Source organism: Dryobates pubescens, chromosome 19, assembly GCF_014839835.1.
Source record: "Dryobates pubescens isolate bDryPub1 chromosome 19, bDryPub1.pri, whole genome shotgun sequence".
In the NCBI taxonomy this organism is placed as follows: domain Eukaryota; kingdom Metazoa; phylum Chordata; class Aves; order Piciformes; family Picidae; genus Dryobates; species Dryobates pubescens.
In genome coordinates, this window is record NC_071630.1 from 22,757,520 (window position 1) to 22,771,461 (window position 13,942).

General features: G+C 51.9%; 1 protein-coding gene across 1 annotated transcript in view; it reads left to right on the top strand.

Annotated features, from left to right (window-relative positions):
- Positions 1–13,942, top strand: part of NECAB2 (N-terminal EF-hand calcium binding protein 2) — a 93,701-nt gene that overhangs the window by 61,055 nt on the left and 18,704 nt on the right. Inside the window, exons 4-5 of the mRNA XM_054170015.1 lie at positions 5,743–5,768; positions 9,810–9,907. Coding sequence (XP_054025990.1) covers positions 5,743–5,768; positions 9,810–9,907 — 124 coding nt within the window. The remainder of the gene's footprint in view (positions 1–5,742; positions 5,769–9,809; positions 9,908–13,942) is intronic.

Consider the following 13,942-nt stretch of genomic DNA (forward strand, 5'->3'; position numbering starts at 1 on the left):
CTGAGGAGATGCTCTCACAGCATGGTCGCCGCTCTTCAAACTCCCCTGTACAAGGGAGGAGTGTCATGCTTTGAGGACTTCTCTGGTTTGAAATAGTTGGATGTGAGCCAGCAGGGAAAACTATCTCCCTGCTGCCAAGATGTTCATCTGGTCAAATGATCCCAGTGTGTCTGACTGGTGGTGGGTGGTGAGCAATAAACAGCCCTTCTGGAGTCCACATTCGCTTTTGGCTTGAACGCTGATCTTCCAGAGGATGCTCTGGGTCCAAGGCTGAGCTCTCATCTTTGACCCACTCTTTCCTGAGTGCAACACAGAGGATCCCCCCAAGTATATAATTGCCTTGGAAAGTAGTCTCAAAGGTTGCACATCCACAGCAAGGTTGGGGATGTGAGGTTCTGTTGCTCCATGTTGCAGCTTCCTTGGCTGTGAAGTCAAAGGCCCAAAACAAACAAAGGAACAAACAGATTGGATTTGCTGTTTTGTTTTGTTTTCTCTGCTGTGAAAGAAAGACTTTTGCTCTGGGAAGAGATCAAATAGATGTGGCCTCTACTGTGCAGAAAGCACTCTGTAACACAGGCAGCTTTGATGATTCCTTCAGTTAAAGCTGGACTTGGACATGACTACATCCTGCTTAGCTGGGTTATGGCTTCACTAAATCATGGAATTAGTCCTGCTCTTAATGTAAGGATGCTCCAAATGGAATGCTGACTCACAGCCAAGGCTTCTGGAAGGTTTCATTTCGATGTTTTGGTTTGTTGTGGTGTTTTTTTCTGAAGAACTGAGGACAACTTGTTGCAATTTCTCTTTTTCGTTTATGATGGCGTTGGGAGACTGTGCTCATTGCCTCCTTTTCTGTCACTGAACAGCCCTGAAAAGTCTGGCTCCTTTCTCTCACACCTCACCCCTTAGCTCTTGCTCAGCATTAATCAAAGGGACCTTGCCAGGCTGGGCAGAGGCCAAGGGCAGGAGATGGAACACATCCAAGTGCCAGGGGCTGCACTTTGGCCACAGCAACCCCAGGCAGTGCTGCAGGCTGGGGGCAGAGTGGCTGAGAGCAGCCAGGCAGAAAGGGACCTGGCGGTACTGGTTGACAGCAGCTGAACAGGAGCCAGCAGTGTGCCCAGGTGGCCAAGAAGGCCAAGGGCATCCTGGCCTGCATCAGGAAGAGTGTGGCCAGCAGGAGCAGGGAGCTCATCCTGCCCTGTGCTCAGCACTGCTCAGGCCACACCTGGAGTCCTGTGTCCAGTTCTGGGCTCCTCAGGTTAGGAAAGAGGTTGAGCTGCTGGAAGGTGTCCAGAGAAGGGCAACAAAGCTGGGGAGGGGTCTGGAGCACAGCCCTGGGAGGAGAGGCTGAGGGAGCTGGGGTTGCTTAGCCTGCAGAAGAGGAGGCTCAGGGGAGACCTTCTTGCTCTCTGCAACTCCCTGAAGGGAGGTTGGAGCCAGGTGGGGGTTGGTCTCTTCTCCCAGGCAAGCAGCAGCAGAACAAGAGGACACAGTCTCAAGCTGTGCCAGGGGAGGTTCAGGCTGGATGTTAGGAAGAAGTTCTTCATAGAAAGAGAGATTGACCATGGGGATGTGCTGCCCAGGGAGGTGTTCAAGAAATGTGTGGCCATAGCACTTGGGGCCATGGTTTGATGGCCATGAGGTGTTAGGTTGCAGGTTGGGCTGGATGATCTTAGAGGTCCTTTCCAACAGAAACAATTCTATGCTTCTGTGAGGCTTGAAAGCCAGATCCTGAGTATTTGAATCACAAAACATCCTGCTGGAGTGTCCCATGGGGTGGTTAGGGCCTGACACAGCAAACTAGCAGAGCAGCTGGTAAATGGGTTTGCAGCTGGGTATTGCACATCCTTTGTGCTGAGTGTTCAGCTGTGCAGTGCCCCTGCCAGGCCATAAGCCCCCCCCTAGCAGTGGTGGGGGCATGGCTATGTGACAGTGACCTTCCCAGTGGGCACAGCTCTGAGGGAAGCCTTGGGTTGTGCTCTTGCAGCCTTTGGTTTCTCCTTACAAAGCTCCCTCTGAACATGATCATGTTTTTATTGAGTCTGCAGATGACTCCAGTGATTTCTTTAATTGGGCTTATCCTTAATGCAAGATGGCTTAAAATTGAAACCAGCTTCTCAGCCACATTAGCATTCAAGCACAATTAAGTTAAATTAATCTGATGATGGGATGTAAGGAAATAGCACCCCCCCTTTTGGAAGCAGCAGATCCAGTAGTACAATGCAAACCCACCTGGAACACAGAACAGATTTTCTTCCTTGGTAATGTGCCTGAGGTGCAAAACCAGAACCACTTCAGGAGGTGTTTGTAAATGCTCACTGGGGTCTGGGAAAGGTTATTTAAGCAATTTGTGGGTGATGCTGGTGTAAAAACTACTCATGTGCATGTGCCTGAGAGTATGGGTGGACTTCCCAGGCTCTGTACAGGACCAGCCACAGACCTTGGGTAGGCATGGGGCTGTGCTGGAAATGTATCTGCTGGGTTTTGTCTCCCACTTGAATTTTCTTAGCCTGTGACTCTTTCTCAGCTGCTCAGCTGAGGCTCTGTGTTGGCAGGCACAGAATCAGAGAACTCATGGGGCAGGTAAGGACCCTCAGCCTGCAGTGAGCAGAGACATCTCCAACTAGCTCAGGTTGCTCAGAGCCCCATCAAGTTTGACCTTCAATGTCTCCAGGGGTGGGCTCTCCACCACATCTCTGGGCTACCTGTTCCAGTATTTCACTACCCTCATCACAAAAAGCTTCCTCCTCATGTCCAACCTGAATCTGCCCTGCTCCAGTTTCAAACCATTGCCCTTTGTGCTGTCACCACAGCCCCTTCTGAGCAGTCCTTCCCAGCCCTCCTGTAGGTCCCCTTCAGTTATTGAAATGCAGCTCTAAGGTCTCCCTGGAGCCTCGATTTCTCCAGGCTGAACAACCCCAACTCTCTCAACCTGTCTTTGTAGGAGAGGTGCTCCCAACCCCATGCTGCCAAAGCACTGTGGACTGAAGGGAGGTTGGAGCCAGGTGGGGGTTGGTCTCTTCTCCCAGGCAACCAGCACCAGAACAAGAGGACACAGTCTCAAGCTGTGCCAGGGGAAGTTTAGGCTGGAGGTGAGGAGAAAGTTCTTCCCAGAGAGAGTTGTTGGCCCTTGGGATGTGCTGCCCAGGGAGGTGGTGGAGTCCCCATCCCTGGAGGTGTTCAAGAGGGGCTTGGATGTGGCACTTGGTGCCATGGTCTAGTCACGAGGTCTGTGGTGGCAGGTTGGACTTGGTGATCTCTGAGGTCTCTTCCAACCTTGGTGATTCTGTGTGTGTGTGGTTGGCAGCTGAGTCCTTGTGGCAGAGTTTCTCATCTGTGTGTCCAGTGGATTTGGGCATGAGAAGCTCAAGTCAGGGAATCTGAGCTTGCAGCACCCCCAGGGAGTTTTGTAGGATACAGTGAAGTAATTCTAGGGTTTGAGAAAGATGCTAGACCTCTGAGGGAATGAAGATGAAGGGAAAGCTCACTCTGCAGAGTGCTGCCTGCACCTCCCACTGGGGCCTGTGCCAGCACATTTGCTGCCAGCAGCTGCTGTGCCATGTATCCTGCCCAGGGAAGGTGTCTGAGGTGAGAGATGGCTTTTTTATCCCATAGCAGGCATCAGATACCCCAAAGGGTGTGTGATCTGGTACTGTGCATTCACAGCAGCAGGCAGGTTGGGTGGCACCTTCTCAGCAGCCTGCATCCCATGGGATTGAGATGTTTCTGTTTGCTTCCAGAAGCCAGCAGGTCCAACAGCTTGGGAGTGGCAGTGAAGAGGTCCCCAGTACCACCACCTGAGGCTTTGCTTTTAGGGAGAGCCTGGGCACAGATGGCACTGTGGATCTGGGGAGCTTCCTCCCCAGACATCTGCAGTGCAGTGTTTCTGCACAGAGCTGAAAGTTGGGGGGCAGGAGGATGGGGCCAGACCCTTTCCAGTGGTGCCCAGTGACAGAATGGCAATGGGCACAAACTGGAACCCAGGGAGTTCCACTTGAACAGGAGGAAAATCTTCCATGTGGGTGTGCTGGAGCCCTGGAGCAGGATGCCCAGAGAGGTTGTGGAGTCTCCTCTGGAGAGATTCCAAGCACACCAGGACATTCTGATCCTGGGTAACCTGCTGTGGGTACCCCTGCTTTAGCAGGGGGGTGGACTAGATGGTCTGCAGAGGTCCCTTCCAACCCACACTCTTCTGGGATTCTGTGATAGCTCCCTGACAGTGACAGCTGAAGGTCATGGAGATAGGGAAACACCCAGGTGCTGTGGACCTGCTGGTCAAGGCATGGGCAAGTGGTCAGGAGGGTTTTGGATTCAGGGCTGCAGGATGCTGCTGCTGCTAATGAAAGCAGTAGTGAAAACATCTCTTCCCATAATCTGCTTATGTTGACAGGTCAGCAGTGAGTTTAGTCAAAGAAATAGCTTGCCAGAGCACAAATGGATTGATAAAGCATAATTCTATTAAGAGATCATTCCAGTGCTTGAATGGCTCTAATGATTGTGTGGGAATCTGAAGCACAAAGAGATTAGCAGCAATCTTTTCTTCTCCCTGAGTGAGATGCTGTTATATAAACCAGATGTTCAGGGATTGAGAGGTTCAAGCAGCAGTTGTGCAGTTCTGCCCAGAGGGAGTCCCAAGTGGGAACTGTGCATGGCCCCAGGGATGCATCGTGGGGGCAGAGTGGGGAGGATTGGTCCATCTAGGAAAGCAAATGTTGCAGGTTTTTTGTTCTGAGCAAAGGATAACAAACTAAGGGACAGGCTGCAAGAGGTGGGGCTGTTCAGCCTAGAGAAGAGAAGGCTCCAAGGAGACCTTAGAGCAGCCTTCCAGTGCTACAGCAGAGGGACTTCTGAGAGGGGCTGGGAGTGACAGGATGAGGGGCAATGGCTTTGAGCTGGAAGAGGGGAGACTGAGACTGGAGATCAGGAAGAAATTCTTGACAGTGAGAGTAGTGAGGTGTTTAGGAAGAGCCTGGGTGAGGCACTTGGTGCCATGGTTTAGTTGATCAGATGGTGTTGGGTGATAGGTTGGACTGGATGATCTCAAAGGTCTCTTCCAACCTGGTCTATCCTATCCTATCCTATCCTATCCTATCCCATCCTATCCCATCCTATCCCATCCTATCCCATCCTATCCCATCCTATCCCATCCTATCCTATCCTGTGACATGCTGGAACAGGTTGCCCAGGGAGGTGGTGAATGCTCTCTCCCTGGCAGTGCTCAAGGCCATGCTGAGCAACCTGCTCCAGTGGAAGGTGTTCCTGCCCACAGCAGTGGGGTTGGAATTTGATGCTTAAGGTCCCTTCCAACCCAAACCATTCTATGGTCCTATGATGCTATGAAACACATCCTTGTGTCACACTGGGGTCCTCACTGCTGTGGTACCCTGGTGGGTAATTGAGAGGAAGGCAGAGGAGCTCCTGTGCCAGTTGTGCAGGGTCCACCCTTGGAGGGGGTGCACAAGGGCCCATTTCCCCCTAGTGGAACAGCCCAAATAAGGTGTGAGCCCATCCTGGCTGGGCAGACACTGGAGATGCAGAGGTGTGTGAATGTGTGAGTGGCAGCATCTTTTGCCTTCTCCTCAGGCCGTCCCAGTGGTGCCTGGGGACGTTGCAGGTGGGCAGCTGGGGTTAAGCCTAGAGAAATCCTAACTGTATTCTTAGTCTGCTTTTCATGTTAAAATCTTTCTTTCTCTCTCTTTCCCCCACCCCCCCCGCTTCCTCCCTGCCTGCCTCTTGCAGCAATGTGGACACCAAGGAGCTGTGTGGTAAGTGTGGTCCTTCCCTTGGGGTACAAGCAGGTGTTGCAGGCACGGGTGCTTCAGAGGCTGCATGGCACTCATCACACAGCTGGCAGCTGTGGAGCTGGGGTGGGTCTCAGTACTTCTGCTGCTTTGCCCCTTAGTCCACAGGAAAGCTTTCCAAATTGGCTTCAGTTTCTTGCAGCACAGAGAGGGTGAGAGCTGAGCCAAGTGCCTGGCTCCCCTTCAGTAACAAGCTGCAGTTCAATTTCTGGAGATGTCATGGCCCCCAGCTCCGCTCTCAGGTTCAGTGAACCAGGATCCTCTGCAGCACCCAGAACCTATTTCTCCTCAGGCAAAGCTGGGTGCTTCCCAAAGGCAGGCACCACCTCTCTGCACCTCCCCTGAACTGCAGACATTACAGATGGGGAAGAAGAGCTCTGATAAGGCTTTGTGCCACAGCTTGACTAGAAAGGGAACATTTCCTGCTGGGATTTCTCAAGGGCCTCATCTGGCTGGGAGGTGGCTTGTGCAGGGGGCTCCTGCTGCTCCCTTGGGAGCATTTTCCCATGTGTGCTGGTACTGGGAAATGCTTCCTGCACCCAGCCTTTTGGGGAGATGTGTGGCCTTGCAGAGGGCTCACCCATCCCTTCTCCCCTCCACAACCACGATGCCTCTTTGGAAAGTCATTAACCATTTACCTTCATCACTTTGCCACTAACTGCAGAGGGACCTTGCCAGGCTGGGCAGAGCCCAAGGGCAGGAGATGGAACACATCCAAGTGCCAGGGGCTGCACATTGGCCACTACTACTTCTCTCTGGTCAACTTGGACCAGGGTCTCACTATCCTCAGTGTCAAGTAATTCCTCCTTCTGTTTAGTCTAAACCTCTTTCAGTTCAAGCCATCACCCCTTGTCCTGTCACAACAGGCACTGCTCAAAAGTCTGCCCCCAGCTTTCTTAGAGACCCCTTTAAGTGCTGAGAGGCCACCAGAAGTTCTCCCTGGAGCCTTCTCTGGTCTGAGAAACTTCAACTCTCTCAGCCTGGCCTCACAGCAGAGGACTTCCAGTCCTCCCAGCAGTGCTGTGGCCTCCCCTGGCCCTGCTCCAACAGGTCTGTGTCTCTCCTGTGCTGAGGACTCCAGGGCTGGTCCCAGCGCCACGGCTGGGGTCTCAGCAGAGCGGAGCAGGGGGACAGAATCCCCTCCCTCTACCTGCTGCCCACAGTGCTGGGAATGCAACCAGGATTTGGCTGGCTTCTGGACTGCAGATTGCACATCAGTCTGATAAAACCAGAAAAGCACAGTGTGATCCCACCTCACTGCCTCATCTGAGGGTGAAGCTGCCAGGAGAAGAGGAAGATAAACTCATCACCTCACGCAGGAAGCTGGAGGAAGGCTTGAGCAGCATGAGATTCTGCCTGGATCCTTTATCTGCTGAATACCTGCCCTTGCCTGCAGTTTCTTATTTACTTTCTACTCTTCCTAGCCTTAGTTTAGATACCAAACCTCATTTGGGCTAAATGGAAGCTATGCTCTCTCTCTCTCTCTCTTGAAATGAGTTGTGTGTTGTAAGATGTTGAGAGCATCTTAGAAGAGATTTTGTGAGCCCTGCAGCTTATGTGAGAAATCTGATATGGCTTAATCCATATCAGGCAGCATCTTTGAAACCTCTGGCTGCCTCTTTTTTTGTTCCCTGCCACCAAATGCAGCAATCACCAGCATCTAAACTGAATGAAACACAGTCCTCACCCCCAGAGGAGCTCCCAGTCATGGCTGGGAGCACTTAATATGCCCAGAAAACGTGGGCACAGCTGCCAGATTACACCTGCTGCCTTGCAGTTGAAATGAACCACAGGCATTGCATGCAGTGGTGCAAGGTGTCCAGAGAACTGAGGTGTGCTCAACAAACAGGAGATGCACATCGACCCCATGAGGACAGCCAGCGTGGTGGGTGCTGGCTTTGCTGGGGAGAGCTGGAGGGGAGCACTCACCTCCTCCCACACCAGCCCTGGGCTGTGCTGATGCTCATCTCCTGAGCATCGATCCCACTGCCCTCTGCAAACGTGTAGGAGCCAGGAGCAAGAATCATGAAGGACAGGAAGAGCTGATCTCAGAGGTCCCCATGCAGAAATAAGGCTACAACAGGAGAACTGATTTCTTTGGTTGTCAATGCCATTCTCCTCCCAGTCGCTGCTTGGTCAGCCTTGGGGGCTGTGCTTTGCCCACAGCAGCTCCTTTCTCCTGAGGTGTGTGGCCCCAGCCTTTTATTCCAGGACTCAGAGGAAGCCTCTGCCTTCAAGATCTGCTCAGTTTTCCTTTGCCAAGGAAAGCAATGACACAAACAAACACACCGTGGTGAGAATCAGCTGTCTGGCTTAGCGTGGAGCAGCAAACAGCTGCTGTCAATCACGCTCTGACATTCTGCTTTCTGCCAAAATCTTCTTCCCCTTGGATATGTTCCTGGGCTGTAAATAGCTATAGGCTCTTCTAATTAAGCTGAGAGAACCTAATTAGGGAGATTGTTTCCTGGACTTGCTGCCTTGTTGCATGCTGCAGCGATGTCACCTCAGCGTGACGCTCCGCGTCTCAGCACCCACCGGGGTGGCACTGGTGGCTTTCAAGGAGCAGCTGTGTGTCAGTCACCCAGGAGAGGAGTGAATTTGCACCCAGGCTGAGGGCTCACTTCAAGCCTCACCACCACACCTCGTTTCTCATGCCTCACCTCTGTGCCTCTGGAACAGGTCCTCCTAGAAACTGTGCTAAGGCTTGTGAAGGACAGGGAGGTGATTCAATACAGCCAGCATGGCTTCAGCATGTCCTGTCTGACCAACCTAGTGGCCTACTGTGATGGAGTGATTGCATCAGTGGATGAGGGGCATGGACATCAGCTACCTGGACCTCTGTGAAGCCTTTGACGTGGTGCCCCACAACATCCTTCTCTCTAAATTGGAGAGCTGTGGCTCCAGTGGACTGTTTGGTGGATAAGGAATTGGCTGGATGGTTGCATTCAGATGGTAGTGATCAATAGCACAGTGTCCAGGTGGGGATGTGTGACAAATGGACATTGGTCCCCTGTTGGGACCAATGGTGTTTAATATCTTCATCAGGGATGCAGGCAATGGGATTGATTGCACCTTCAGCAAGTCTGATAATGACACCAAGCTGAGTGGTGCAGTTGGCACACCTGAGGGGTGGGATCCAGCCAGGGAAACCTAGACAATCTCGAAGAGCAGGTCTGTGTGAAGCTCAGGAGGTTCAACAGGGCCAAGTGCAAGGTCCTGCACCTGGGCTGGGGCAATTCCAGGCTGGAGAGCAGCCCTGTGGAGAAGGACTTGGAGGTGCTGGTGGGTAAAAAGCTGGACACGAGCCAGCAATGTGTACTGACAGCCCAGAGACCACCCATGTCCTGGGCTGCGTCCAAAGCAGTGTGGCCAGCTCAAAGTCGTCTGGGATTCAGCAATAGTGAAGAGTGAGGATGGCATGGAGAAAATGTGGACTCCTTCTCCATGGGGAATGTGTGGATTTGGGCCCAGCTTGTAGCTCACTTCCTTAAGAGGTGTATTTTGCTCTCAGAAGCCTGTGCAACCTGCACATTGAGGTGCAAATGTGGTGGGAATGTAAGGAAAGATGTAAGGCCAGTCCCAGCTTGCATAAATTGGGGTGGGCCTGGCAGCTATTTAATGCATTGAGTGGTAAAGCCTGGCAAGGCAATGGAGAGGAGATTTCATCAGAGGCTTCTCCCTCTGTCTTGGCAATAGGAGGGAGAGAGCCAAGCTGTGGTCAAACACCGAAGTGGGCATGAAACTAAAGCAGCTGCTGAGTTATTTTCAGTGGGAACTACTGTGCCTTACAGCTCTATTTTACAGTGGCCCCAGACTTCACAGGAGTTGCACCATTTCCCATCCCTGCAGGATGGCTTTGGTTCAGGATGTGGAATGTAAACACATAGCTGAACCCACCCATTCAGGTTGTTCTTTGCAGCAATGAACAGGCTTTGCTTTGTCAAGCAGCCTTGAAGTCTCCACTTACATCAGTGGTTCCCATCTTGTCCATCTTGCTTTTCCCAGACTATTTTGCTGACCATATGGGAGACTATGAAGACGTCTTGGCCTCACTGGAGACCCTCAACCTCTCCATCCTGAAGGCGATGGACTACACCAAGCGGGTGAGTCCCCTTACAGCACCTTGTGCTCCATGGGCTTGGAGCAAACAGTGCAAGCATCACCTTAACTGTACCTGAAGGCCCCCACCTTCTTCAGCAGTGTTGTCTCCTTGTGCTTTTGCATTGGTGTGGTAAGTGGATGACAGCAGCAGCACGATGACAGAGAATTCTTTCTGTAGTAGAGGAAGATGAATCCTGAAAGTCTTGGCCAGATTGTGAACCATTGTGCCAACGTCATGGGCAGTAGCAGGTGCAGGCATGGAGGCTTTGTGGCAAAACACCATCCATCCTAAGTCTGACAGGTGGCCTTGGCTCTCAGGGGAGACCTTAGTGCTCTCTGCAACTACCTGAAGGGAGGTTGTAGCGAGGAGGTTGGTCTCTTCTCCCAGGCAAGCAGCACCAGAACAAGAGGACACAGACTCAAGTTGTGCCAGGCGAGGTTTAGGTTTGAGGTGAGGAGAGAGCTGTTGGCTATTGGGATGTGCTGCCCAGGGAGGTGGTGGAGCCACCATCCCTGGAGGTGTTCAAGAGGGGATTGGACATGGCACTTGAAGCCATGGTTTAGTAGCCATGAGGTCTTGGGTGATAGGTTGGACTTGATGAACTTTGAGGTCTTTTCCAACCTTATTGATTCTATGAGTTGCCTGAAGTGTGAAGGTGGTTCAGCTGTCTTCAGATTACATGGCCTGTGGGGGTCTCAGATGGGATTTGAATGCATGAGTTCTCGTCAGCACCACTGGGAGTGCTTTTGGAAGCTTCATATTATAGAGTGGCCATTAAATGCAGAGTCTGTGTTGGAGAGCATCCTGGATTCCGAAGTATGGTTGCTCCTGTGTGCAGATGCTGTGTTAGAAGCTTCTAGCTGGTGTTTAAAGGACTACAGGCACCAACCCCAAACTTAATGACCTATTTCACATGTGCTGCTTGGCAGTGGTGCTGATCAAGAAGCACACTGAAGTTTGTTTATGAATACCTAGCAAATGTGAGCTGGTGTGCCTGATGAACATCCCTGCTGGGAGGTTCACCTCTCATTTGGTGTTTGACCAGGAGAAGAACTCTTCTTCCTCTGAAACCATTTTCCTGTCCTTCCCTACCACTTAACAAGAAAAGCATCTTTCTCCCTCCTTGATCCAGCAACTTGTGGCAGGATTCACCTGCCTTGGTTGTAATGGGTAAAGGTTGTTGACCTAAGCTTGAGCTGGTCACCTCCATCGTGATCTTGTGGAGATCCAGAGTGCTGGAGGTGCCTGTTTCATGTGACACCGAAGAGTTCCAGCACTCTTCATCTCAAATGCAGACTTCTCTAGATGGCTAAGACCAGATGAGGAAGGGCCACCCCAGCATCCCCTCATCACCCCATCTTATTAGCCTGTGGGGCTGTGTTGCTCTTCCTTGCTTGTCAGACTTCTGGCCTGTGAGCAAACAGAGCAAGCCTCCTTCCCAGAGAGGAGCTGGCAGAGGAGCATTTCATGAAGAACATTGCTCCCTGCTGTGATTTTGTGAACAAAATGGTACAAACCTCATCAATGAATTATTCAAACACAGGTGCTTTGTTCAAGTAAAGAACAGAAGGGGGGGGGGAGAAAAAAAAAAGCCCAAACCCCAAAATAAGCTGCTGTAGGTGGTGGAGAAAGTTATCTCCAGTGTTCAGCTAGGACAGACTCAGGCAGCCTCAGAAGCTTTTCCCCACTGCAAACCATGAGTGGTCTCTTTTGGGACATGATATTCCTTTCCCACTGTATTGCCAAAACAGAGAGTCAGAAGGCAGCTTCTCACAGCCCAAACAGATCTGACCCAGGTCTTCTCAGCAGTTTCCAGATGATGCACGTTCCCAGGCCCAGTCCAGCCTGGAGGACGTCACAGGGGTGTTGTGTTTCCACTGGGACCACACCTGCAGGCCGAGGCTTCAGCCCCAGGGCTGCAAAAGGCAGTGTGAGCTCCCAGTTGTCTGTTAGGTCCTCCCATGCAGCTCTCCTGCTCCATCACACAGTGTGATGCTGCAACCAAGGGCCCTGAGCTGATGTCAGGGAGCTCAGGAGGCATGAACACAGAAATAGATTTCTAGAGACCTCAGGTCAGGACAAAGAGTGCCAAAGCTGCAGGTTTTGGTAGGAGCCATCAAACGTGGCTTGCTGCCCCCAGTGCCTGAGCCTGTTGCTCTCTCTGCAGCTTTTCCCTGAGGCTGGCTTCTGCAAAGGGCTTGGTGCTGATGCTGAGTGCTGCGACTCTGAGCAAACTGCTTGCTTGTGAGATGCTCCTGCTGCTCTGCATTAGAAGAAGAATTTCATCAGATGGAGAGAACTATTGATCATTTAGGAGTGGTCTTGATTCCCTCCCTCCCCCCCCACTACCAGTACAAACAGTAGCTCAAGTCTAACCTTCTCCTGTGCTGGCTTTGTGACGAGAGGTGCCTGCTGATGAGAGGGGCTGGAGAGCCTCTGGTATTTAATTGCTGTTTGTATTTCTCACCTCAAAAGACAACTGATTATTTCTTGCTCATGAAAAGAGAGAGCAGCAATTATCTCGTGCTGGAGGAGCTCCTAAAGTACCAGCAGTAATTAGATTCCGCAGTGGAAGGTCTCCCACAGCCAACCAAAATCTGTCACTGGAGTTGTTCTCTGATGTGGAGATGTCCATAGCACGCTGCAGAGATTGCCAGTGATGGTGGGGAAGGCAAAGTTACACTGGAGAGAGAGGAAATGAACTTTCAGGCTCTAAAAAAAGCAGCTGTGGATGGGAGATGTTTTTATAGCATTCTCCTTCGCTGTCTCCCAGTGCAGTCTGTAAACACCCAACCCAACGTGACAGGGAGGGATGTGCTCTGTGTGTGTGGTGGCCAAGGGTGGGGTATGGCAGAGCACAGCCAGCTGGCTGCTGTCCCTCCTGTTCTGTTACTGATCCACTTGCCTTGGGTTTTCCCACTGTGGGTCAGTGCCCAGGCAATGGCACCACCATCCCTGCCAGCCTCCAGGAGTGGTGGGGATTGAGGAGCAAGGGACAGTCCCCGAGGGCCAGAGGGCCAGTGCTGGGGTGGTGGTTACCACTGGACAGACCCTTCTTCAAACAGCCCAGGAAATGTGCTTTGCCTTGGTATAAAAAGGAAGCACATCTGGTGATTTGAAGCCAAGAGGATTAATTCACCCCATTCCCACTGTTCTGGGGTTGCTCCTGCTCCCTGCTCTTGCCGAATAAGTGTTTTGCACTGCTGAGCCTGGAAACATGAGCTCAGCTGACCTTTAGTGGTGAGACAAACACTGAAAGCAAGCTGCAAAGAAGGTCCAAAAGTGCTGAGTGAGGAACACTCTCAAGGACAATGCAGCTCAGAATTAAAGCAAAATCATTCCTCCTGGAGAGGCTCCTGTTGGCCACCAGCTGGGTCTGAGACGTGCTAGGGGCTGTCTTTGACATGTGGCCTGTCCCAGCTGGAAGGGGAGGGCTTGGAGGGTAAAGCTGGAGCTGAAATCAAAACGATTTTCCATGCTCATACTGGAATGAAATGGGGCAGATCTGTCTGGTGTCCGTGGGCAGGGTGCAGAGCAAGCTGGGCCACTCCACTTCAGTGGGGGCCCAGCTTTCCTGTAGGTCCCCTTCAGATACTGAAATGCAACTATAAAGTCTTCCTGGAGCCTTCTCTTCTGAACAACCTCAACCTCTCAACCTGTCTTCATAGGAGAGGTGCTCCAGCCCTCTGATCATCTTTGTGGCCCTTCTCTGGATCCTCTCCATCAGGTCCATGCCCTTCCTGTGTTGAGGATCTCCAGAGCTGGACACAGTACTCCAGGTGAGGTCTTATCAGAGCAGAGGAGCAGAATCACCTTTAAATTCCTTTATGATTTACATAGATCATCCTACATGTAAATCACAAAGGCAACACTGGATGTACTGACCTTCACTGACAGCTGCTGCTGCTCCAGCAGTGCTCAGGAGCTCAGAGGGGAACTGGCCCTTGGGATGTGCTGCCCAGGGAGGTGGTGGAGTCCCCATCCCTGGAGGTGGTTAGGAAGAAATTGGATGGGTGCTTGGTGCCATGGTTGAGTT